Here is a 27,822-nt window from a genome sequence, read left to right on the forward strand (position 1 = left end):
AGATCCCAATTCATTCCTTAAAGGATAACGTGTGATTCCGCTTCACTTTTCAAAAAGTTACCTCTTTTACACATAACATTTAATATCACTCTCTGTGCACACTTATTAGTATGCAGTGTTTTATGAATACACATGCAGTGCACTAGAACACGCGTGTGTATAATAACACACTGCAGTGCATTGGAACATGCGTGTGTGTGTATAATAACACACTTCAGTGTGCTGGAAAATGCGTGTGTGTGTATAATAACACACTTCAGTGTGCTGGAACGTGTGTGTATGTATAATAACACACTGCAGTGTGCTGGAACATGTGTGTGTGTGTATAATAACACACTTCAGTGTGCTGGAATGTGTGTATAATAACACACCTGCAGTGTGCTGGAACATGCGTGTGTGTGTAATAACACACTGTGGTGCACTGGAACATGCGTGTGTGTGTGTAATAACACACTGCAGTGCACTGGAACATGCCTGTGTGTGTACAATAACACACTTCAGTGTGCTGGAACATATGTGTGTGTATAACAACACACTGCGGTGCACTTGAACATGCATGTGTGTATAATAACACACTGCAGTGCGCTGGAACATGTGTGTATGTGTGTATAATAACACACTTCAGTGTGCTGGAACGTGTGTGTATGTATAATAATACACTGCAGTGTGCTGGAACATGTGTGTGTGTGTATAATAACACACTTCAGTGTGCTGGAATGTGTGTGTATAATAACACACCTGCAGTGTGCTGGAACATGCGTGTGTGTGTAATAACACACTGTGGTGCACTGGAACATGCGTGTGTGTGTGTAATAACACACTGCAGTGCACTGGAACATGCCTGTGTGTGTACAATAACACACTTCAGTGTGCTGGAACATATGTGTGTGTATAACAACACACTGCGGTGCACTTGAACATGCATGTGTGTATAATAACACACTGCAGTGCGCTGGAACATGTGTGTATGTGTGTATAATCATACACCTGCAGTGTATAATAATTTAAATCAGAAAAGAGTCAGAGCTTCACGCCTTTCTTTTATTTGATAAGAAGGTATGACAAGGACGTGACGATGGAAAGTGTTAAAGGACTCGGCGCATGACGGTGTCCCACGATGTGAGATGGGCACAGTGGTGGGAGCGCAAGGGTGTGAGGCAATCCGCTCAGTGGGCCTCTGGCAGGCCGCCGGTCCAGGACTGAGGGGGGCAGAAGGTGTAGGGAGTGAGGTATCCCACGCCATGGTCCCTGCAGACAGATACACACACACAACACACAACACACAACACACACACAACACAACACACAACACACACACACACGCACACAACACACAACACACAGCACACAGCACACATGCATACACACACACACACACACACACACACACACACAGCACACAACACACAGAACACACGCAGCACACATGCATGTGCACACACAGACACACACATACAGACACACACAGTACACATGCACACACACACACACACACACACACACACACACGTAGTACACATGTATGTGCACACACACACACAACACATGCATGTGCATACACACACAACACACAGCACACATGCATGTGCACACACAGACACACAGACACACACATGCAGTACACATGTATGTGCACACACACACACACACACACACACAACACATGCATTTGCATACACACACACACACGCAGCACACATGCATGCGCGCGCGCGCACACACACACACACACACAGAACACATGCATGGTAAAATAAATGACAAATTTGTTTGATTTACAGCTAATTATTTCTAATCATTTTACAGCCAAAGGGTGTTTTTTTTAAATAATAATCCATAAAATATGTACTGTCCATCATGTTGTGGCATGCACAGAAACAAAGATTCCATCCCATAGAAGTCTTGATGTACACACATCCACCTATCACCCACTCTACAGACTTACAAAATTGTGCACAACATTGCTGAAAAGAAACTCTACTCTCTGTCTCTTTGGGTGTTATGACAGTGCCAAATGTTTTTTTATTTACACAGTCAGTTCTCCACCCAAATAGCTTTAAGTCTTTAAGGGCACAGGCCAATTTAATTTAGGTGATGACATCCATTTGAAAATTCAAATATAAGTTTGAAATAGGTTTGAAATAAGTCAAGCCAAAAAAAGTGTGGCCAAAGCCCATAGAAAGAAACCACATAAATCCCTGACATCGCTGTACGTCAAGTGCTCAGCAACACCCCCTGGTGGTGAAGCAATAATACTGCCTCAGGGAGAGCAGAAAACTCACCGGGTAAACTTCTGTCCTTTGCGTTTCTGGAACTCTGCTTCATCCACGGTCCACACAGCCCCCTTTCCCTTCTCCACACGCACAAAACACCTATGGAGGCTGAGATTGTGACGGACAGCATTCTGCGGGAGCGGGGGATAAAGGTAAGTCACACTCTGTGTGCCTTAGCAGGTAAGTCCTGTCACACTCCAAATGGCTCAGCAGGTAAGTTCTGTCATATTCTGTAATAGTTAGATATACTTTATTGAACCCGTGGGGTAGTTTGTCCTCTGCATTTGACCCATCCTAGTTACTTAGGAGCAGTGGGCAGCTGTCGCTCTTGTGCTGTGCCCGGGGGCCAACTCCAGTTCTGAGGCAAGTGCCGTGGTCAAGGGCACCTGCAGGAGCGCACCTAACATGCATGTCTTTGAGTGTGGGAGGAAACCGGAGTACCTGGAGTAAACCCACGCGAACACGGGGAGAACATGCAAACTCTCTCTCTCTGTGGCTTAGCAGGTAAGTCCTGTCACACTCCAAATGGCTCAGCAGGTAAGTTCTGTCACATTCTGTGCAGCTTAGCAGGTAAGTTCTGTCATGCTCTGTGTAGCTTAGCAGGTAAGTTAAGTCATGCTCTGTGTGGCTTAGCAGGTAAGTTCTGTCATGCTCTGTGTAGATTAGCAGGTAAGTTAAGTCATGCTCTGTGTGGCTTAGCAGGTAAATTCTGTCACCCTCTGTGTAGATTAGCAGGTAAGTTCTGTCACACTCTGTGTGGCTTAGCAGGTAAGTTCTGTCATGCTCTGTGTAGCTTAGCAGGTAAATTCTGTCACCCTCTGTGTAGATTAGCAGGTAAGTTCTGTCACACTCTGTGTAGATTAGCAGGTAAGTTCTGTCACACTCTGTGTGGCTTAGCAGGTAAGTTCTGTCATGCTCTGTGTGGCTTAGCAGGTAAGTTCTGTCACACTCTGTGTAGATTAGCAGGTAAGTTCTGTCACACTCTGTGTGGCTTAGCAGGTAAGTTCTGTCATGCTCTGTGTAGTTTAGCAGGTAAATTCTGTCACCCTCTGTGTAGATTAGCAGGTAAGTTCTGTCACACTCTGTGTGGTTTAGCAGGTAAGTTCTGTCACCCTCTGTGTAGATTAGCAGGTAAATTCTGTCACACTCTGTGTGGCCTAGCAGGTAAGTTCTGTCACACTCTGTGTAGATTAGCAGGTGACGACAGTGCAGGTATAAGGTAGGTTAGGGGGCATCAGCATATTCATGATGCCCAGGCTGTTCCTGTAGGCCAGAGGGAATACTGACAGTGCTGAGTATGGTTTGTGGCGTCTGGAATCGGCTGCGTTATCGAAATCGACTGCAGTGAGGATTTCAGTTTCTCTGGTCTTCATCTCGCCCACAAGTTTTTACCTTCCAGGTGGAGGTGTTGTGGCGGAAGTAGAAGAACATCCTGGTGAACCAGTGATAGATCTGATTCAGGCTCATCTGCTTCTCAGGAGACTCCAGAATGGCCTGCAGATGAAGGGGGAGAGAGAGGGCAGGAGATAGGGAGAGTAAAACACACACACATATACACACACACGCACACACACATGCACACACACACACACATGCACACACACATACACACGCACACACACACACACACACACACACATGGACACACGCACACGCACACACACACACACACACACACACACGCACACACACACACATGCACACACACGCACACACACATATACACATGCACACACACATATACACACACGCACACACACACGTGCAAACACGCACACACACAGTGAGAAAGAGAGAGAGAGAGAGAGAGGGAGGGCAGGAGATAGGGAGAGTAATATTGCATTAGTTTTATATGCAATGAGCTCCATAATGTTTGGGACAGAGATTATGGCGAAATCTGAGTACATGGAGGAAGCCCACGCGGACACGGGAAGAACATGCACACTCCACACAGAAAGGTATATATATATATATGTGTGTGTGTGTGTGTGTGTGTGTGTGTGCAGTGCCTGGGACTCACAAACCATGTCTTACCCATCGGATTAGAGAGGCGTAGGTAAACGGTGGTCTGATGTTGTTGTATTTATAGCATTCAATGCTGGGAATGATTTCTGCGGAACACACAGAGAAACACTGCACTGAGATTCAGACTACGTTTAATAAAGCCACATTGATCTCTAAAACACAGAATTCACAATTCAAATCAATTCAAATTCAAGCCCTGTACTGGCATAATAAGTAAGGGACATATTGCCAAAACAAATGAGAAAAATCTGAAAAACAAAAGGTCACTTAGACACTCTTGACTACAAAAAATGAAATACAGCACTAATTTAGTCGCTAAATTTTCCTGTAATCACACAGAATTGTTTTACAAATACTCCGCAGCTGGCATTCTGCGGTGGCCCCAGTTATGTGCACAGGAACACGAGTGATACAGTTAGCTAGCCGAAATAAAGATAACTGCATTCTAGTCTAGGCTCTTGGGATAAAATCACCCTCCACTGATCCAGACCCATCATATGTTTTCTGTGAGCTCTACTACAGAAAGAAGGCTGGCATTGACAGAGCTGTGACTGAGGTATGAATGTTACCTTCCTGTTGCAAAGGCTCATGGGACAGAAGGGATGGTAGTTACCTGGCATGAGGTGGCCATAGCCGTGTTTCACCACTTCTGCTGCTTCATTACTGGAACAGTAGGGGGCGCCATCTGCCACCTGAGATTGGGGCGAGTCCATCAACAAGCTGTGTGGCCCTTCTGGATCCTCTTCCTGTGTGTGTGGGAGAGAGTGAAAGAGAGAGAGAGAGAGGGGCAGAGAGAGAGAGAAAGAAAGAGTGAGAGAGAAAGTAGGGAGAGAGAGAGAAAGACAAAGAGAGAGTGTGTGAGTGAGAGAGAGAGAGAGAGAAAGTGACTAGTTTCAGTTACTTCTGTGGGGACAATTTCTTTGAGAGGTACTTTCAGGTAGATGGTAGGATGGGGGGTGTGTGATGTATACACACAGGTGAAAATGGGATGGGGTGCATGTGATGTATGCACTCACAGGCAAAGACAGGATGGGGTGTGTGTGATGTATACACACACAGGTGAAGACGGGATGGGGTGCATGTGATGTATACATTCACAGGTGAAGACAGAATGGGGTGTGTGTGATGTATATACACACAGGTGAAGACAGGATGGGGTGTGTGTGATGTATATACACACAGGTGAAGACAGGATGGGGTGTGTGTGATGTATACACTCACAGGTAGATGCAGAATGGAGTGTGGGTGATGTATATACACACAGGTGAAGACAGGATGGGGTGTGTGTGATGTATATACTCACAGGTGAAGACAGGATGGGGTGTGTGTGATGTATATACACACAGGTGAAGACAGGATGGGGTGTGTGATGTATACACTCACAGGTGAAGACAAGATGGGTATTGCAGGTGCAGACAGGTGAAGCTGCATGGCCAGAAGTTTCTGTTTCTCCAAAGTGAGCTAGAAAATCAAGCCACACAGAACAGTTAAGACATTATTGTTGTTGCTGTTATTGTTGTTATTGTTATTATTGTTGTTGATCAGATTTAATATGAGCATAAGTCTAATTTTTTATGCAGCTAAAATGTCAACATCAGCACAGGTATATTAAAAAATTTATTACAGATGATTTTTAAATACCTGGCAACTAAAGCAAAACTGTTTTTTTCACTTCCTGAAAAACTTGGCCACTAACTGAGAGGGCCTTCTTCCCTCCTGTCTTTTCTCATCATTTCTTTTGCACACCTTGGCATCCTCTCCTTAAGTCTTTTAAGGGTTGCAGGTTGCACATTCCATCGTCCTTTTCACTATCATCCCTCTTTACTAAGATCTTTATGACGTCCGGCACCTTTAACATTTGCTCACCAGGGTCCTGCACCGTGCAGCAGGATTACTGAGTTAGCTGGATAACTGCACTGAGCAAAACCGGAAACTGCTCTTTTCACATCAGTCCATGTAACAAATTTGGGAGGGTTTTGGGCTTTACTCCTGACAGTTATCTGGCTAACTCAGTAATCCTGCTTTGTGACACAGGTCCCAGGCCCCAGGCCCCAGGCCCCAGGCCTCGTAGCAGTTATCTGGCTAACTCAGTAATCCTGCTTTCTGATACAGATCCCAGACCTGTACCAGAAGCTGGATCCATGTCAAACACCTTGATCCAGCCTCATGAGGTAAGCCTTATTTAGTGTAAAGACGGTGCATTTTGAAACAGAACACGTGGTGGCGCTGCCTCATCTCTCGTTGCTTAACGCGTCTTGACACTTAAAAACGACGCACCTGGTTCTCCATGTGCCGCACCATGTCCTGCTGCACACGGCACTGTGCTAGGCTGCGTTCCCCTGGGCTGTGCTCGCTGTGCAGGTGCCTGTGGACGCACAGCAAAGGGAAACTGCTGGAAGCTGGGGTCTGACCGGAGGGAGAGCAGAGCTTTCCAGGTTCACATATCGCCTTTGCAGAACTACTCAACAAGGCCAGGGCGCTGTATCATGAAGCAGGATTACTGAGTTAGCTGGGTAACTGCAATGAGTACAACCGAGAACAGCTCTTTTTACTTCAGTCCATGTTCCAGATTTTGGAAGATTCAGGTTTTTACTCAGTGCAGTTATCCAGTTAACTCAGTAATCCTGCTTTATGGTTTTATTCAGTGCAGTTATCCAGCTAACTCAGTAATCCTGTTTGTGATACAGGCCCCAGGCCTCAGTGCGGTTATCCAGCTAACTCGGTAATCCTGCTTTATGGTTTTATTCAGTGCAGTTATCCAGCTAACTCAGTAATCCTGTTTGTGATACAGGCCCCAGGCCTCAGTGCGGTTATCCAGCTAACTCGGTAATCATGCTTCATGATACAGGCCCCAGATCCTGACTTTCAGACATACTCTTGCCTGTTTAAGGTAGTGACTCTCTCTCTCTCTCTCTCTCTCTCGCTCTCGCACTTACCTCAGAAAATGGGGATATTCTTCAAACACCTCTTCGCACCCCGGCCACCGGCAGACTCCGTTCACAAACAAAGCTCTGAACTGAGCGATGACGCTGTAAGATAAGACGTTTCCTCAGTGGCGTGGGAGTGGATCTTTCAGCCCTCACCCAACACTGGAGATAGGAGGCTCACCTCTTCCTGGGCTCCACAGGGCCAGAGGGAGGAGTTTTGGGCTTGGGGGAGTGGCTCCTGGCCCGGGAGTGTTGTTCCGCCTGCTGAACAGAAGCTATCAGGCTGTCATTGGGATTGCATATGGAGCTGGAGTCACTGGGCTGGCTGGCATGTGGAATCCCTCTGCGCAGAACAGTGGGTCTATGCTGGCTTTCCTCAAGCCGTACGGTCATCAGCTGCAGGAGCTGGTTGCTAAACTCATCACCTGCACACTGAACAACATCACTTATCATCTGCACACTGAATAACAACATCACTCATCACCTCCACACTGAACATCACTCATCACCTGCACAGTGAACACCACTCATCACCTCCACACTGAACAACATCACTCATCACCTGCACACAGAACATCACTCATCACCTCCACACTGAACAACATCACTCATCACCTGCACACTAAATAACAACATCTCTCATCACCTCCACACTGAACAACGTCACTCATCACCTGCACACTGAACAACATCACTCATCATCTGCACACTGAATAACAACACCACTCATCACGTCCACACTGAACAACACCACTCATCACCTCCACACTGAACAACATCACTCATCACCTGCACACTGAACAACACCACTCATCACCTGCACACTGAACATCACTCATCATCTGCACACTGAACACCACTCATCACCTGCACACTGAACATCACTCATAATCTGCACACTGAACAACACTCATCACCTGCACACTGAACATCACTCATCATCTGCACACTGAACACCACTCATCACCTGCACACTGAACATCACTCATCACCTGCACACTGAACACCACTCATCACCTGCACACTGAACATCACTCATCACCTGCACACTGAACACCACTCATCACCTGCACACTGAACATCACTCATCATCTGCACACAACATCACTCATCACCTGCACACTGAACACCACTGATCACCTGAACACTGAACAACACCACTCATCACCTGCACACTGAACATCACTCATCACCTCCACACTGAATATCACCCCATAGCCTGCTCTCTGAACAATGAAGGCAGTAACTTTGCAGAGTGTATAATTTGGGAGTGTGCACTTTGGGAGTGTCCACTTTGCAGAGTGTACACTTTGGAGAGTGCACTTTGCAGAGTGCACACTTTGAGAGTGTGCACTTTGCAGAGTGTACACTTTGGGAGTGAGCGCTTTGGAGAGTGTACACTTTGGGATTGTGCACTTTGGGAGACTGCACTGTGGAGAGTGTACACTTTGGGAGAGCGCACTTTGGAGAGTGTACACTTTGGGAGAGTGTGCACTTTGGGAGTGAGCACTTTGGAGAGTGTACACTTTGGGAGAGTACACTTTGGATAGTGTACACTTTGGGAGTGTGCACTTTAGAGAGTGTGCACTTTGGAGAGTGTACACTTTGGATAGTGTACACTTTGGGAGAGTACACAAATTGGGAGAGCGCACTTTAGGAGAGTGTACATTTTGGGAGAGCGTGCTTTGGAGAGTGTACACTTTGGGAGTGTGCACTTTGGGAGTGAACACCTTGGAGAGTGTGCACTTTGGGAGAGTACAGTTTCACTCTCACCTGCTGCAGGAGTAGAGCTTGAAGCTGGGATGTCCTGGCAAGGGGGCTAAGAGCTCCCAGGCTGAATGGAAATGTAACCTGTGGAGAAACTATACTGTAATTAAATTCCACACTCTATTATTAAACAGCTACTTCACTAGTTATTTATTTACTAAATATCGAAGCAGTTGAAGTAATAAGGAGGCTCCCACTCACACTTATTTTCATTCATTTCCAAATTCTGTTCTTACTGTTGTTGGATTATTGTTTTTTTCACTCAACAAAAAAGGCTTAAAGGGAACATACCACAAAATATGAAGAGGATGTTAAAGGAACACACCTGGCCCTATTTTCCCACACAAGGTAGAATTGTCTAACTCCGCGACATGTGGGTGTTGTGTGGGGTTCGGTTTCCACGTGGCCAATCAGATCTGCCATTTTCTTTGCTAGTAATACCTGCTCACCAAGGCCATTGGGAACAAGGTGAGGAGGCACCAATAAACAAGCTTCCTTGGGTCTCTTGGGTGGCTCTCCCTGTTAAGGCACTCTTCTAATGCAAGGATGGGGTTCCATCAAATGGCATTATTGGAGTCCACAAAAGTATCAAATTGGGGTTACTGTTGTCACCAAAACAGGGCTCTCTCACTGAATATGATTTATAAGTTTTTCACAGAACTGTTTTTAAATTTTTATTTAGTTATAAACCACTTTTACATATCTTCTTGTGTGTAATATGTTGCTCTGAACAAGCTGAATAAGCACATGTGAACGTAATATACACGGGAGTTCATCCAGAAGCTTATTTAGATTTGTGCATGATGTCATACTGTGCATGATGTCACACTGCGGATGCCTTTGACTTCAGCACTATTCATCTCAGTCCATCCGGGGCGACATAGCTCAGGAGGTAAGACCGATTGTCTGGCAGTCGGAGGATTGCCGGTTCAAACCCCGCCCTGGGTGTGTCGAAGTGTCCTTGAGCAAGACACCTAACCCCTAACTGCTCTGGCGAATGAGAGGCATCAATTGTAAAGCGCTTTGGATAAAAGCGCTATATAAATGCAGTCCATTTACCATTTACCATCCCAGTTGTCCCCTTAGCCTTCTGCCGTACCTGAGGGCTGGTGCAGCGGATGGGGGTTGGCGGGGAGGCGTGGCCATCGCTTGGAGTCCCGCCTCCCTCTGCTCTCTGCTCTCTCGGCTGCTGCCGCCTCTCCTGCTGCCGCCCTATCCCGCCTTCTCCGCTGCCCGTGGCCGCCTGCTCATTTCCTGGCATTCCCGCTTCTGGAAATCGAAAAAGCACCTTGTTAGCATAGCTGCTCTGCGTCACTGCAACGAATGCATTAGGCACATGGCATAATAGCACAGGCTCTCTGCATGTGACACACCCGGTTTGGACAAAACACATGCAACGTCGCTTTCTTGCCACATCAATAACAAACGCAATTTCCGTTATTGTGCGACAGATATTCAAAAGATACTAGCACCACCGCAGGGTGATGACAACAGTGTCCCAAAGCATGCGTTCGTTCTGCCGCTCACTCCCTATGTAGTGTGCTACATATTTTCCACCATATAGGGAATAGTGAATGAGTGAACAAGTGAGTCATTTAGGATGCCGCCCTGGTCAGGCAGTGATGACAATCTTAGTCAAAGGTCAAAGGTCAAAGGTCAAGGCCTGTGAGGTCGCAAGTTCTGGGTTTCTGTGAAGCTGGAGCGGGACATTAGATTACAGAGGGAGGGATATACACCAGCACAGAGAGCATGCTGCTGAAGCAGGAAAGGGGTTCACTGAAGCACGAGCTGAACAAAATGCTTCACTGGATAAACATGAAGTTTTACTTCAGTTTGTTACACCTATTTTTTTACTTATTTAAAAAAAAAAAAGTTTTTTAGGTTTCTCAAGTGAAATGTTTTTGGGTTCATTCACATATACCTCAAAGTTCTCAACTGAGAATACCTGAAAAAAAATACAGGTATAAAAATTCAAAGTAAAAATTTTTTGGTTTAAACAATGAAGCATTTTTTCTGCGTATTTTGTGTGTTTGTGTTCTCAGAGCTGTGGTGGGTTACAGATGTGGAGAAAGCTGGCAATCTCACAAGGGGGGGGGGGGGGGGGGGGGGTGCTGTGTGAACTCAGCCTCTATCTGCTGTTACGAACCCGCACACTTCACTACAAACATACTGTAGCTGCAGAGCCTGCAATCGCCTGATCTTTCCAGCGCTACCAGATACTGAATCAGTTTTCACGCAGTGCAGTCTACCCACAATGGGACTGCATTTATAAAAAGGTATATGTGCATGGGTCTGTATGTATGTGTGTGTTAATGTGTATGTATGTGTGTATGTCTATGTGTGCATGTGTGTGTGTGTGTTGAAGTGTGCTTGTGTGAATATGTGTGCATTTTCATGTCCGTTCTGTGTGTGCATATTTGTGTGTGAGGGAGTAATATAGATAATTTGATTAATTATTTCTCTTTCTTATGCACAGAGTTTCTTACACGCGTCTAAATCCTGTAATCTCCCTACCTTATACACACAGTGCTTTAAAACTAAACTGCCTTATGACTTTCGGTGCAATCCTTCCTACGAGAAGCTGCTTTGAATTTCACCCTGCTGAGAAAACTTAAATGCAGCAATGGTAACTTAATTTGTCCCAATTATTATTATTATTATTATTATTATTATTATTATTATTATTATTATTGTTAAGAAGAGGAAGCATTATCATTATTATTATGAAACTGAATGTTTAGTAGGATCACATGCTATGCAAGTAACTTTACATTAATAGGACAAAAGTTTCACATGAGAACATTTTGTTTTTGAAAATACGCACATACTCAAACACACACACACGTGCACACGTGCACACACACCCACACACACACACACACACACAGAGCACCCAGGAAACAGGAATTAAGAAGAAGAAAGTACAACAGCGCTCTGTGGTTTTCAGTCAGCTGACTTCCTGAGAAAACAACCTCCTCACTTCCACAGAGAGAGAGCCACCGCTGAGACAAAGCCTCTGTGCTTCGCTCAAGCACACAAAGCCGTGAATATACTCCGCTACATTTACAAGGCATTACATTACATTACAAGGCATTACATTACATTTACAAGGCATTACATTACATTACATTACATTACAGGCATTTAGCAGACGCTCTTATCCAGAGTGACTTACACAACGTTTTACATAGCATTTACACTGCATCCATTTATACAGCTGGATATATACTTGTTTTATGTGGACCCCAGGAAGAGTAGCAGTCTTTCCAGCGACAGCTAATGGGGATCCAAAATAAACAATAAACAATATATACTGAAGCAATGCAGGTCAAGTACCTTGCTCAAGGGTACAACGGCGGTGTCCAACCCGGGAATCAAACCCGTGACCTTTAGGTTACGAGACCTGTTACCCATTATGCAGTACTACACTGCTGCCCAACGAGTCATTCTGATGTGTTCCAAAACAGGGAAGAGATTTCATAGTGTACTGTGCCTACTGTGCATGTATGAATAAAATGTATTGCATTTTTAATCTTAAACTCTAATTGTAACTCATAATTAACTAATTTTTTTAGATGACAGCAACTGAAGATAAATAATGGGATTTAACATAAATAAAGAATTAAAAAACTAATAAATACTACAAAAAAAAAGTAATTTAGCTGATGGTTACCTGGAAGTAGATTTTGAAGTGCTCAGAAAGGTAAAGATGTTAGGATTTCAATAGCAGGAATGAATACTGAAGTGATTGTAAACTAACAATTAGAAGTACAGCATCATGCCATATTATTCTTCATAATATATTAATACATTATGAGATGCAAAGAAATTTAATGCTACATAAAATATTTTTTCTAAATTAAATATAAACATATTTATATTCACCAATACAGAATTTGAACTGAATTTAATTGGAATTGAGTTGAGCATTATGTAGAATATCATTATGTAGAAACTCCAGGACACCACTCTATGATGAATAATATTATCACTACACACACACACACACACACACAGTAAAACAGACACTGTGTCAAAACAAGATTGTTCTCATTAACCACTAATGTTTGAAGATGACTTTGTGCATCTGTATCAGGATACTGTGTACTCATAACTGAAGCACCTAATGCCTGAACTTAAACGTAAATGTAATTATTAATAGGAATATTTTCCCTCACTGCAGTTGGAACCAGAGCAGAGAGAAGCTACGCGTTTCATCAGTATTTCACGTTTTTACCTGGAAATTATGTCACTTAACATCACTGACATTTAACGCATAGCACGCACCCTCTCCACCTCCACCTCCACCCCTCCCCCCTGCCACTCGGAGAACAGGCCCATCACAACCGCTTATCTTTACTATGTTTCCCGCTTAATAAACCTATTCATGAAAAAGACATTTTTATGAATCTTTGTCTCGCTTTGTAGTTTCGTTGCAATCGCATTCCCTTGGAAAGAGAGTTGAGGCAATTGTACAAGCATTGTCACTTAATGTGGAATGAGGCACACAGTCTATCTATGAAAGTCCTTGTCATATTATTGATATATTATTTATTCTTATTAATCTATCAACCAATTATCCAAGTATATTCATTCATATTACTTTAAGGTCACAGAGGTCTGAAACTTTGTTATAATAATCATGCAGTAGCATAAAATAATGAAAACAAAATTAGTAACAGTTTGTTCCAATTTATAATAATAATAATAATAATAATAATAATAATAATAATAATAATAACAACAATGACAATAAAAAATAAACTCATAATAATATAATAGTCATAATAAGCTGTATGTATCTCACATACAGGATTAATTCAATGCAGCATGGTGACACCTATGGTTTCCTTACTGTGAAAGTAATTTCAGTTTGTCTGGGTAATACTTAATATTACTCATGAGTCCCCCCCCCCCCCCCCCCCCCCCCCCACCCCACCACCCGTCTGCAATATCAGTCCTGAAAGATCTTGATGGAGGATTTTGTGTTGTGAAAACATGTTTTGTTTTTCAATGTTCACTCAACCGACAACTTCAGTACGTGCAAACAAATACAAGCTCTTTCATTTGAGTCAAACTAGACATCTATTCTACTGTGCAGAATTGTCACTAGAAAACATCAACTAAATGTGACACCAGAATTTATGAAAACATGTCAACACTTAAGGCCTTAGCTGAAAACAGAAAATAGTTTAGTTACACACTAATTTGACAATTTTTTTTAAAATTTGAAAACTTGCAAATGAATAACGGACAGAGTGTAGCACAGTGGGTAAGGAACTGGGCTTGTAACCGAAAGGTCGCAGGTTCGATTCCCGGGTAGGACACTGCCGTTGTACCCTTGAGCAAGGTACTTAACCGAAATTGCTTCAGTATATATCCAGCTGTATAAATGGATACAATGTAAAATGCTATGTAAAAGTTGTGTAAGTCGCTCTGGATAAGAGCGTCTGCTAAATGCCTGTAATGTAATGTAATGTAATGTAATAATAAACCAATATTTTCAATGAAGCCTAACTTCTGTTGCCTAACTGTTGCCATTCCTGAGAATAGAATACATCTCATCTGGGAAAATTAAAAATGAAAACATTGCACTACACTAACAGCTCAGCTTGTTGACAAAACACTGCATTAAAAAAAAACTGTTAAGCTTCATAAAAAACCTGTTTATGCACCATCACTCCCAATCTACAGTACCTTCACTTACTATTCTCCATATCAGTAGAAGTGCAATCATACTTTCTAGTGTGATAATTATTGCTGCTTTTTCAGTGCTGTATTATTAAACGTGCTTACATTCCATGGTGTATGATACCATGACGTACGATACCAATCATGGATGAATGATGTAACAATTATATATTATTTTTCTACATTTCAATTTGTTTTCATCCTATATTATCCTTCATTCTGTACTTTAAAAGTTCTAAAGTGGTGGCATATAGTTCAACTAGTCTAAATAGCCACCAATTGTCTTTATTTGTAATGAAAGTAGAAACTAGAAAACAGATATTTCAAAAACATTTATGGTTACACCAAATGACATTTTTGAAGGGATGCATGCATTTATTAAATTAGTCCTGTTTAAAATACATTGTTTTGATATGTACTGAATAACAAGGAAAAAAGCATAATAAGTAACAGTCAAGTAAACATAAGAAGAATTTTAAAATAGTCTCAAATTTGAAAACCTTATCCTTCATTGTCTCATATATAATATGGCAATCTTAGCAAATCTGCAGTTCACTGATCGCACATGAAAAGGCGGCTTTCGTAACTTGTCAGTTTTACCCTGTTACCGCATTGCCCCTGCCCACACTTTCCATGTAAGTGGAAATGGCCACCTATGTAGTTATGGCCCACTGTCACTGCTTTTCACTGACTGAAAAATCTCCATATCCACTCCATCAGCAAATCTGCTAATATCACTTCTCATGGTTTTCACTCCTGTCCTGTCTGCATGAACCCACACAGATACTATTTGCTCCAAATACTCAGGACAGGCAGGGCATTGTAGCCCTGAGGCTGGCTAACGCGCTCATAATAAGACTCAGCACAAAAACGTTCAAACCAAGGGAGGGAGAGTGGCAGACACAGTTTACAGCTTAAATAGGAAAATTCAACACTTTAACAGTAAACAACCTCACCGGTTAATTCCGCGAACCCTTGTAACTTTCACAAGGGTGAGAGCGCGAAAAACCGATTGCGCGATCTAGGTCAGTCGCGTGAGTCGTGGCGTTTTGTCGATGGAAACGACGGAGGAAAAGATTTCTGCCATGTTTCTGCCCATAGTGGCCTGAGTCACACATGCACACATACACACACACATGCACACACAAAGACACACACACACACAGACACACACACACACATGCACACACAAAGACGCACACACACACACACACACACACACATGCACACACAAAGAGACACACACACACGCACACACACACATGCACACACAAACACACACACACACACACACACATGCACACACAAACACACACACACACACACACACACACATGCACACACAAAGACACACACACACACACACACGTGCACACATACACACACATGCACACACACATGTGCACACATACACACACACACACGCACACACAAAGACACACAAACACACACATGCACACACACACACACACACATGCACACACAAACACACACACACACACACACACACACACACACACACACACACATGCACACACACACACACACACACACACACACACACACACACACACACACTGTGGATCCATGTGTCAGTTATGTCTGTGTAAAGGGTGGAATCCACACACAGTAAAATGTTCAGTGCAAAATTAACTCTCATAGAGTACTTTTAACACTGGGTACATTTAGTGCCTATTAGACTCACAAACTCTCTTTTTGAGTTGACGTTATACTCTGTGGAGATGTGAATTAATATTTCCTACTAAATTCTCATTAAATTCTCATTAGCTGTCTGACTTAATGGCTTGAGCACAGGTTTGATTTGAAGGCATTTACTTCACCACATAAGGTTTCTGCAGTCATTCCTGACTTTACAGCTCTTATGTAAATTCCAACAATTTCTGAATTCACAGAACCCTGTTAAATCAGTAATACTGTTTGTAATAGCCAACATTTTATGTGGTGAGGCAAATCCTGAAATTCTACATGAATTATGAATAAATTCTGTATTTACTTACTATATGGTTCATTGAAAAATATGGTTTCACATTTACAGTACACTGAAACTTTTCATAGAAGAAATCCTGTGCTTATTCCATATTTTTGTTTAACTTGATTATTGTTTCTGTAAACGATTGATTTAGTAAGCGATTAATACAGATATAGACTAAATAAACTCAAAGAGTGAATCAGTAAAGACCAGGTTATGCAGTCAGAATGTATCAAAATTGTCATTCTATTTAGATATTTATGACCTTTGGAGGATAGCTTTTAGAAAGCTTTTCTTTTATTTTTTTCACAAGAATAAAACTTGCTTGCTGTGAAACTGCCTCATCTTTTAATAAAGTGTTTCAGCAGAAGATATAGTAACACTAGCTGTCCCTCTGCTGCACCACATTTTCATTTATAAATGTATAATATAAATGTAAATGTATTTAATGTGGTGAATTTCAGTGTCTTACTGAAACCTGGCAGACGAAATGAATTTAAGGGTCATCTTATATGTCCAAAAAAAGTATTAAAAAAAAAAAAAACTTAAAAAATAAATAAATAATGCATTTTCACTGCTTTTGAGATTTTGTCAGTGTCTAATGTAGCCGAGAACAAGTCAGGTTCAATCTACAGTAACCGGGAATTGGGACAACAAATCATAGAAACACAAAGGCAAAGCCAAGGCACACACAATGCTGTTCAAAGATCTGTCAGAAATCACAGGCGCCGTCTCAGTCTCAGTCTTTGTTTTTTTTTAATACAGGGTGGTTTGTACTCTGGATGTTACTGAAATGCATCACAGTCTACAAGTCAAGTTTAAAAAAAAAAAAATTCCCACAGCAAACCTGCATCTCCTTCAGGACACCGTGAACCACGACCAGGCATTCGCCATCAGCTCGCGATAACCATACAAACAGCAGCGCGGAGACACGTTCAGAGAGAGAGGGAGAGACAGACGCACACGCAGGGCTCGGCAGGGAAAAAGTATGTCATCTTTACCTCTGTCTGTCTTCACTTCACGCCTCCACTTCTGACATCAAATGGGGATGAGGAAGTTCGGCGCTGAGACAAAACACAATAAAACAACAAAAAGAAATGACTTCAGTCTTCAGTCGCAGATAAAAAGCCATAAAATGGAGGGTGGGGAGTGGGGCGCCCCACTGATGAATCAAGCCACCCACCACATTCCCACTTCACCCTCTCCATCGGGCCCATCAATAATAATAATAATAATAATAATAATAATAATAATAAATTATTAATATTATTTCTTTCACCCTTTTATTTTTGGACATATTAATGATATACTGTATATTTAAATGGTTTCATTATGTAAATGAAACTTAAGATTCATTATTCTTTTAATATTTGACTTAAAATGCAATGCAAAAACTAATAGCGAATGCTTTTTTTTTGCAAATTGATTTTGCAGCTCTACAGTAAGCTGAATTGTCAGGTTCAGCAGACTTCATTTTATTTTTCTCTTTTTTTTTCTTTTTTGTTTTCTTTCTTTCTTTCAGCTGAGGTCTCGGAGACGATGACTTGAGTCATCTTCTCAGGTTGCCTGGCGTTCCACAGAGGAAGTCCTAGTAAAAAAAATAAGCTATCCTTTCTATGTCTTAAGCCAAAAAGGAATCAGCTCTTCATATGAAGTTCATCATCATAAATTCATGAAAAACAGGGTAGCAAAAATGAGCAGACAGGTTTAAACGTTTCAACCGGGTTCCTCCCCGTTGGGCACTATTGCGATATGTTGATGGTTTCCAAACATTTAGTTTTCCCCCCTTTGGACCAGCAGGAATATTCAGTCTCTTCATGCTGAATGATGACTTTGAACTACTGCCTGAGGACACCTGGTACCTCTTTTTCCTCAGGCTGCACTCCGTCCTCCCAGTTTATTGATTTCCCTGGAACTATTCATTTCAGCCTCAGGTTCCCTCTGAATCACTCAAAACTCTACAATTGTGGCAAGGACAGAGAGCTTGAAGATTGGAGATTGTTGAAAGTTTTGTATTTGAAATATAACTCACGGGTTCAGAAATTGTATATGGCAAACTTCAAGACAAGGATCATCGGTTCCAGGAATCTTCCTTGATTTAAGTATCTTTAGAGCACCACAAACTTCGAGTTAAAAGATTGAAATCAAACTGACAATTATTATCACACAGAAATATGTTCATTGTTAATCAACTCAAATAGAGTAATGCTTACGCTTTTAGGGTCTAATCCGTTTAGTGTTTATGTTTTTATGTCTATTTTGCTTTTATTTGGGGGTGAATGGTTTTCATGTGTGAAGACCTCAGGACTAGCAGTTGCCAAGGTGACAGCTAATGGGGATCCTAATAAATATAAAAAGTAAACAAAAAATAAATAAATAAAAAATGTAACAAATTGATAGGGTACCTCAAATTGTTTTGCCATAATCATTGACAGTTGCACAGGAGCACCAGTTCAGTTTTTACACACGCACTGAAATTATCCCTCCTTTTTAAAATCAGCCAGCACTGTACATATTATCTCTCAATATGTATAAAGTTATCAATGGTAAAATTAATTTAACCAGGTTTCAAATAAAGACTACAACATCTGGGGTCCGTAGAATCATACATCCATCCATGAATCCACACTTCTATAAAGATCTATTTTTTAAAAAACAGTCATGTTCAACAAAACAAAAACCATATCGCTGCTCAATCAATAGATGTGCACATGCAGTCCTGATGTTTTTCAGACCTGGGATGTCAAACATTAAAAATCGAGGGACTATCCCCAGTTTTGATTTAGGGAAATGTCCCCAGTATTATCACTTCTGGACGTCTCAGAAACATTTCTGTTTCAGACACGGTGCCGTCGGTTGTGGAGAATAAATCCAGGCCGCTGCGGTCGGACGGGGTGCTATGCTCGGTTTCGGCCTCGTTATTTATGGAGTTTCATAAAAACGGCAGATTCTTCTGTCCTGTGCTCCCCGTTTCGTGCTCTTGTCCCTTGTGGTAATCTGCGTTTTTTTAAAAATATTTTAGCTAGATAGCTCTGTTCCCAAATCACATTAGTTGCAGTGGTAATTGTTGCTCTTTTATCGAAACTTATCTCACCAAAATGAAGATTTGATTCTAAGCTGCACTTTGGCCTGAAATCTGAAAGCCTGCTGCTCAGTTGCATGTAAAATACCTGCACTATCCAGCATGCAGCAAGATAACCGCAGTAAGAAACCAGCTGCTGTGCAGGCCGGATCAACAGCAACGAACAGCAAAGACAAAACTAACAAGAATCGTTATCGTCATCCTAATCACAACAATTATAATGTGTTTCTTTTCGTTTTGAGAGTGCACAAACATTACGTCAGTGTTATTTGAGTTTTGCACATCATAATTTACATTATGCGTGCCAACTCTGATAAATATTCCATTTTATTCCTGTTTATGTCATGCACAAACTATCCACCTAAAACAGGTTCTTAAAAATAACTTTTCGTTCAGAAATTCAACCGACAGCTCACTTCCCTCACAGTCAATCTAGCAGTGTCATTAATCAGCGTAAATAAACTCATTCATGTACCTGTCAGCTGGGCCTGGAAGTCTCTCATGTTGTTTACTTCTCACACCATCAGTAAAATACATGCATGATGGAAGCCATTACAAAGCCAGCTGATCCTTCGGGCAACTGAAGGGTTAAAAATCCCTGTCAAAAACGATTTATTCCTACACAATCTCGAGGTGCAGATGCTGCATATACTCTACATATTACCAGGACATGTCCAGCTGAAAACAGTTTGGGTAATTTAGGACAAAAGTAAGCAACCACTTCCCTACCATCCTGCCTAAACCAAGCTGCAAAGAGATGGCTGACCCCTTTGGTCAGTATAGCACAACAGGCCTCATCAGAACAACATTCCAAACAATCAATCAATCTATCTATCAATCAATTAGTTGCCTGCAAGGTACACCACACTAACCTAAGAATCATTCCATGTAAATGGTGAATAAAGTCTATTGTATCTAGGCAGTTTGTGAATTAAATTACAATGTGTGCATAGCCATACACAGTTTTCAGCACAGATAAAGCCCTCTCTGCAATGCAAAATGCCTTTACACAAGCTGAAAACATATTTACAAAACCTGCTGTGGACTGCATGTACTGTGAACAACACAGCAAATATGAACACATATTGGTACTAGATACAAATGGTACTAGAGTTTTGCAGGCATATCAATTATTAATACCATCGTTTTTCCTGAATACCATTATAGACAGGAAATAAAGTAATAACGTGTCCGAAAGTTTGACAAAATCTTGACATCCATGTTTATCTGGAGCACAATCCCAGCGCTCCGACTACAGAAGCCCACTTCTGCAGTGTGTTATTTGAGCAAAAGCGTTGCCCGCAGAACAATCCGCAGAACAATCGGATCTTTCATGTAGAAAATAACGTTTCAGAAACTGCCTTTCTCTTTCCTTCCCCATAGTTTTTGTCTTTTTTTTTCTTTTCTTGCCAGTCGAGCCACAGGAGTTGTCACAGGTACGAGAACACAGGGGGCACTGCAGCTGAAAGCCTTGTGCTCCAGCAATAAACTAGCGTACGGGCTGGTGACTGTTTTACACTCCACGGGCAACAAAGTATCCGCCTGGGCACATCATTTAGCAGCAGTCTAAAAAGTAACTCTGCTTCAAGCCTGGACTTGAGCTCACCAAACGCCTCGGGCCTGTTAAGCTACTCCACAAATGCACAACTCCATGAAGGAAATGCTTTCTAATATATATGCAAAAACATATGCAAAGAATTTCCACCTATGTTCCCTTGTTCAGCCAGGAGAACCTCAGAAATCATTCTTAATTCTTAAATTAAAGTCATTCAAACTCTGAGCGTGCTTTTGCTGAGCAGGAATAATTAAGTCTTAGGTCTTTCCATGAAACTTCTATATTTCATACCTGGAACCAATTTAGTTGCCCTTCTTTGTGCTTTTACAGGAGTATCTACACATTTCTTACTGTGTGGTGCCACACAACACTCTAGGGGCTATATTTTAATGATCTAAGCGCACGGTCTAAAGCGCATGGCGCAAGTGCATTTAGGGTGTGTCCAAATCCACTTTTGCTAGTTTAACGGCGGATAATCTGAGCGCAAAGTAAGGCGCATGGTTCAAAGGTGCTGTACTTAGTCTCTTAAATATTCATTGGTGTGTTTTGGACATAACATGAAATAAACCAATCAGAGTGTCATCTCCCATTCCCTTTAAAACCCAGGTGCGCTTGCACCTTGGAGGATTGCTATTATAATGGCGGATTTGGCGGATAATTCTGATAAATATTATGACTAACCATGATGACGTTTAAAATTTTTTTTAAAATATTGCACGTTGTGCACCTGCCTATGTAGGCGCATATTACTATCTTAATAATGCGCCCTTAAAATAACAGTAAAATACTGCGCCATTGACTTAAGACCAGGTTTTGGTAAATCACGCGATCGCTTTCCGCTGCCTCAAGATAGCAATGCACCAACAATGCGCCTGACCACACCTCGTTTTAAGACCAACACACCCATGGGCACTCAGAAGGGTACATGTACATTTGCTATTTAAACAACGTGGGCGTTGGATGGGAAAATGACAACTGCGTCAGTCTGAAACTAGCAAAGACACTTGCACGTTGCACTTGGCGCCACTTTGCGCCTGGTGTAAGATAGAGCCCTAGATGTGCTCTGACAAAGGCATCTTATAACACAATATAACCTTTGATTTTTACTCAGTAGGTTTTGCTGTATATCCCAGCATCCTGTTGCCCTTTCTTACTGCTGCAGCACATTGCCAAAGATCCTGATAGACTTCGGTCATCTGCTACTTCCAAGTGTTTTTTTAACACTTAACTCATTTTTCTACACCTACAGTATAAAGTAAAACGATTTAAAAAGTGCATTTAGTGCATGCACAGCACTGCTGATGGCCTTATCACATTCTATTTATCGGCGTCCACCAGCTTACTGGATCCGGCTTGGGGAAGATGCTGTCAGAGAAGGCTCCTACTAGCCCGAGGGATGAAGTCATAGAAGCAACCGCGAGCCAACTGTGACATCATCACCAGCATTCCGCATTCGTGTGGAGTGCTGGCTCTAATTAGTGAAGAAGAAAGAGAGCCAGTGGTCCCGGGAGAGCTTAACGGGTCTCTAGGTTCTGTTCCAATGTGCCAATCACCAATGAATTAAACCACAAACTGGATGTTGTTGTTTTTTTGTAAAAAATAGTGATTTGATATTTAACTGTTACACTTTTTTTTTTTTTTTTACATTTTTGCCATGTCCACCAGCTGTGTTTTGATAGAATAACACACACAAGCATAGCTGAAATATAAATCGACAAATTCAATGTGAATATAGGAGTGAACAGATTATAATGAAAGATAAACCATGAAGTCACCTTATGCGGAATTGTTATCGATGAGCTAATTTAAGACTCACCTATTGCCCTCGGCGAATGGGTGATGCAGGACACACGGAATGCGTATGATCATAGTATTACCTTGGTATTTATAGCACGAAAGTGCGTGTAGCCTCTACTGAAAAAAAAAGGTACGTTTTGACACCAAAGCGGAAATCGCACCCATGGCAAATAAAAGTTCCGCACAAATTATGCCAGAATCTATGTGGTGAATAGTGAGTAGGCGGGCTGAATTATCATATGAATATGACACAACCGTAGCAACAGTTTCAGCTACGGGCAATGATTATAGATTAGAGCTACAGATGACTCTTACAAGCGATGACTGAAGGTAACGATTTCAGTTAACATTTCAGCGTTTCCCTTCTCCTGACAATTTGGGCTGATTTTTGTCTCCTTCACAGTTGAAGTCAGGTTATAAGGACATCAATACTCCATTACCCAGAATCCCCACTCCTCTCACTCCTGTCCTCTCCCAGAAACCCCACACCTGCTCACTCCTGTCCTCTCCAAGAATCCCCACACCTGCTCATTCCTGTTCTCTCCCAGAATCCCCACACCTGCTCACTCCTGTCCTCTCCCAGAAACCCCACACCTGCTCACTCCTGTCCTCTCCCAGAAACCCCACACCTGCTCACTCCTGTCCTCTCCAAGAATCCCCACACCTTTCACTCCTGTGCTCTCCCAGAATTCTCACACCGGCTCACTCCTGCCCTCAAATAGTTCCTTTTTTTTCCCAAAGAAAAGTAAAGTAGTAGAGCGGTAGTCCATAAACAGAGTCTCAGTTTGTCATTAAAACCACACTTAAATACTGTTACGTGCTGAAAAACTGTTTATACCTACAGCAACATTCATCACATTCAACATACAATTACAAAAAAAAAACCTAGAAATGACAAAGTACAAATCCATAAAAATCAGTAATTCAGAAATTCTACAAAATGAAATCAGCACTCCAATACAGGGTGTGGGCGTGGGCACGCAGGGGCGGGTGAGGGGGCAGATGGGCTGACGGCAGGGCGGTGAAGTAAATCATGTTTTTGCCCACAATGTGCCAGTCTTTGAGTGTCGGTACATTTGATGGTGAAAAGACAAACTTAACGTTTGTCACGTTCGCGTGCCAAATCTGCTGACGACCGTGTGATCACTAACAGTGCATATGCGAATGTATTTTTTTTTTTAATTCTCTGATTCAGCGGTTCCCTTTGAGTCGAGCGGGCTGCAGCGTCTCAGACTGAGCCATTCTGGGAAGGCCTTGGGTCGTAAAACGCACGTCCCAACAACCCGTCAAACACTGTGGATCCGCAGCTGGTCCGAGAACAGCCACCGATCAGCCAGCCGTGCTGAAGCACCTGCTGGGCTTAGGCCCTCGCCTTGCTGCTGGAGACGGCGATAACTGCCACAGGTGGTCTGCTCCAAAGAGCAATGAATGCTGTGTGTCGCGACGAAATCACATGCCACATAAGTGAAACCTGTGCAGGTACATTATGCGGGTGAACCGTGTTTCTTGCATAACAGTACTGTTAATGATCGTGTGGTGAAGGCCAGTAATCCCCCGGGTCTTCACAGGAAGTTCTAATACGACAAGACAAAGACGTTACGCGCAGGGAAAGTCCGCCCCGTCTGCGTTCTGACATCTGTTTGCTTCCGAGAGATACGTTGTTTATGTTCTGTATTCACCAGAAAAAAAATAATTGAAAGCAGGACGCGACGCTGTTATTCTCAGCAAAGGCAGTTTATTTTTCGCTATTGTCAAAGGACACACGGCCCCAGGAAGTGTTTCGATTTCTGTCACACCTGAGTGACTGTGCTTTCCTTTTTTATTTGCGTCAGTAAGTTCACTCTACGCTTTTATTTACCCTTTATTGTCTAGAGTTTAGTTTGCATTTGGAATGCAAAAACAGCCAACAATCCTTCAGTGGTTGAAGTCACCAGTTGAAAGGCAGGAGACATTTGAAATTTTTAAAAGATACCTGAAGGAAAAAATTAAATATCTGCTCGGTGGAGATTCTGCTGTGTGCTTGTTCGCCACCGGTAAATGATTCATATTAGTATGTTGGCGTGTCTACAGGTCGGTATCTCACAGAATACTTCATTGGGCTCCACCCTCCTGCCATTGAGCTCATACTGCTGTTGTAACACATTTAACAGGCACCGCTAAAAGAAACATAACAAAGTAAGCCTCTCATACCAAGTACATCTTCACACTCAAAATATGCATCTGTGCTGTCTGGCCGCATAAATACAATTGCATGCTGCAGGACAGAAACATTACTGCATGACTAGCACCACACACTGTAGCTCTCTGAGTGGCCTTACAGGACTCTACTGCAGTCTTACAGCTCATTTGTCTTACAAAATGCTACTGTAGTCACACAAGACTGTAGTCTTACAGGACTCTACTGCAGTCTAACAGCTCATTTCTCCTACAAGACACTACTGTAGTCACACAAGATTGTTGTCTAACAGGACTCTACTGCGGTCTTACAGCTCATTTGTTTTACAAGACACTACTGTAGTCACAAAAGACTAGTTTTACAGGACTCTACTGCAGTCATACAGCTCATTTGTTTTACAAGACAGTACTGTAGTCACACAAGACTGTAGTCTTACAGGACTCTACTGCAGTCTTATAGGTAATTTGTCTTACAAGACACTACTGTAGTCACACAAGACTGCAGTCTTACAAGACTCTACTGCAGTCTTATAGGTAATTTGTCTTACAAGAGACTACTGTAGTCACACAAGACTGTGATCTTGCAGGACTCCACTGCAGTCTTACAGATAATTTGTCTTACAAGACACTACTGCAGTAACACAAGACTGTGGTCTTACAGGATGTTTTTCTGAGACAGCAATGGCTTTTTAACACATCTTGTAGACACAAAACCTGCATTAGATAACCTTCTGGTTATTGCTCTTCTCGAAAGAGTCGTGTTTTCTGAGGTCTTAAATTCTGCTGACTGTTTTTGTAGGCTTTTTTTCCAGTCTTTGAGAACTGTAAATATCAGCAGGTGGTCGTCCCTGCATGATGAGGCTTTGGGCCTTCCAGGTCCTTTCTTTCTGGCAACATAACCTGTTGTTTCAAAGCGTTGACCTATTCTCTTAATAGCTGATAGAGAAATAGGGATTTCCTCTGCCTTTAGGGTCTTGTAAATTTCAGAATAGCTACAGTTGGCCTGACAAAGACCAACTATGCGGTTTCTGACAGCAACCCCTGCATGATATTTTGCTTTTTTTGGAGCAGATTTTCTTGCTTTTCCTTTACCGCGGGACTCACAACGCTGCATACTGTAGATCTGTCCATGCTCTATCAATCCTGGTTCCATTTATGAGCTTGTTATCAGGCCCTTGATGGGCTGCATCAGGTGTGGCAGATAACCAAATAATGACTAATCTTTTAAGAAAAAAAAACATCCCAAAAGATATTTTTGGAAACTTTTTTACACCCAGACATGTGTTAATTTGAATTTTACATCAAACATTTTAATCATTATCATGATTTTACCTTTGCATACAAGAATACTATATAAGTGAATTTCCCTGTTTCTAGCTTTTCCCCAAACAGTTCACTGCAGCAAAAGTAAACAAGCAAATGGTGGCACAGGAGGTCCCAGGAATGCATTTGTTTAATTCTTGCTAATTTTCTGACCAATGATTTGTTGTTAAGACCATTAAAAGCTTAATATTTTGCCATTTTGTGCTTGGCCCATTTTTTTTGCCCAGGAGTGTATATACAGCTCGAAAATCTCTCACCTCTCATTATCTCTCTGCCTCTCTCTCTTCCCTTCTCTCACTTCTGCTCTCTCTCTCTCTCTTTCCTTCTCTCACTACTACCTCTCTATTCCCTTCTTTTACTATCACTCTCTCTCTCCTCCCTTCTCTCACTACCTCCCTCTCTCTCTCTTCCCTTCTCTCACTACCTCTCTCTCTCTGGGCAAACTGCACCAGCGCTTCTTGATACAGAGTGAGGGAAGGCTGCTAGTTATTAGCATTGGGAAAGAGATGGTGAATGGAATGTAAAGCAAACCGAGCGCTATTAAATATAACATTCCAACAGTGCAAAATACCAGAGGTGGTCGCCATGTCAAGTGGTGATTAGATATGAGGTGCACACTAAGAAATTATCTGAAAATTTTCAAACAAAATGAAGCACCCAACAGAGGACAGAGGGAGAGAAAGAAAGCTCACCTAGCGCCTTAGTCGCTCAGTCGCTCCCAAAGGCAAATAAATATTGACATTATATTACCAAATTTTACCAAATCATCTTTAGCTGTGCCTGCCTGTAAGAGAGGTTACAGCTGTCCAAGGTCCTGAAGTTTTCCAGACTTTGAGAGAGAGCAGGAAGCCCTGGCAGCAGCAGAAATGGAGGAGCAGCCATTTTGGCTCAAAAGAGCAGGTTGGACTGGCCCACCAGGCCACACAGAAGGCCAGTAGAGCACAGCAGTCCTGGAGACCGGCAGCTTCGCGTCAGGCCCACGGCTACAGCCATTCTCCAGACATCACCCCAAGAGAGGGCTCTGTGAAAAAAAAAACTGAAGCAGAAACACAACGGAAGTTTGGTGAAAGAAGGAAGGAAGGCTGGAGGAGGACCATTCAACTACTTCCTCTCCAGAAAGCACAGCAGACTTGGCCCTTATAGTGAAGAAGGGAATGCGCCAGACCCGGGATGGTCGGCAGTCATCCTCAGCCCGAGGCGCAGGTGAAGCGGTCGAG

General features: G+C 42.4%; 1 protein-coding gene across 4 annotated transcripts; it reads right to left on the reverse strand.

Moving 5' to 3' along the window:
- Nucleotides 1-1,020: 1,020 nt before the first annotated feature.
- Nucleotides 1,021-27,316, reverse strand: foxp3b (forkhead box P3b). 4 transcript variants are annotated; one of them, XM_035380915.1, is made up of 13 exons: nt 27,298-27,316; nt 17,675-17,737; nt 10,092-10,261; nt 8,999-9,076; nt 7,407-7,657; nt 7,235-7,327; nt 6,576-6,663; nt 5,682-5,759; nt 4,912-5,044; nt 4,308-4,384; nt 3,666-3,767; nt 2,283-2,404; nt 1,021-1,248 (listed from the first exon to the last, which is right to left on the reverse strand). In XM_035380915.1, the coding sequence occupies exons 3-13, from the start codon at nt 10,251-10,253 to the stop codon at nt 1,167-1,169; spliced, it is 1,266 nt and encodes a 421-aa protein (XP_035236806.1). In that variant the 5' UTR covers nt 10,254-10,261; nt 17,675-17,737; nt 27,298-27,316; the 3' UTR covers nt 1,021-1,166. The 4 variants fall into 4 exon arrangements, with proteins under 4 accessions (XP_035236806.1, XP_035236802.1, XP_035236807.1 ...); XM_035380911.1 differs by lacking the exon at nt 27,298-27,316 and adding an exon at nt 23,127-23,232; XM_035380916.1 differs by lacking the exon at nt 27,298-27,316 and adding an exon at nt 23,127-23,217 and having other exon boundaries at nt 7,407-7,489.
- Nucleotides 27,317-27,822: the final 506 nt, after the last annotated feature.

Source organism: Anguilla anguilla, chromosome 11, assembly GCF_013347855.1.
Source record: "Anguilla anguilla isolate fAngAng1 chromosome 11, fAngAng1.pri, whole genome shotgun sequence".
NCBI classification, from domain to species: Eukaryota; Metazoa; Chordata; class Actinopteri; order Anguilliformes; family Anguillidae; genus Anguilla; species Anguilla anguilla.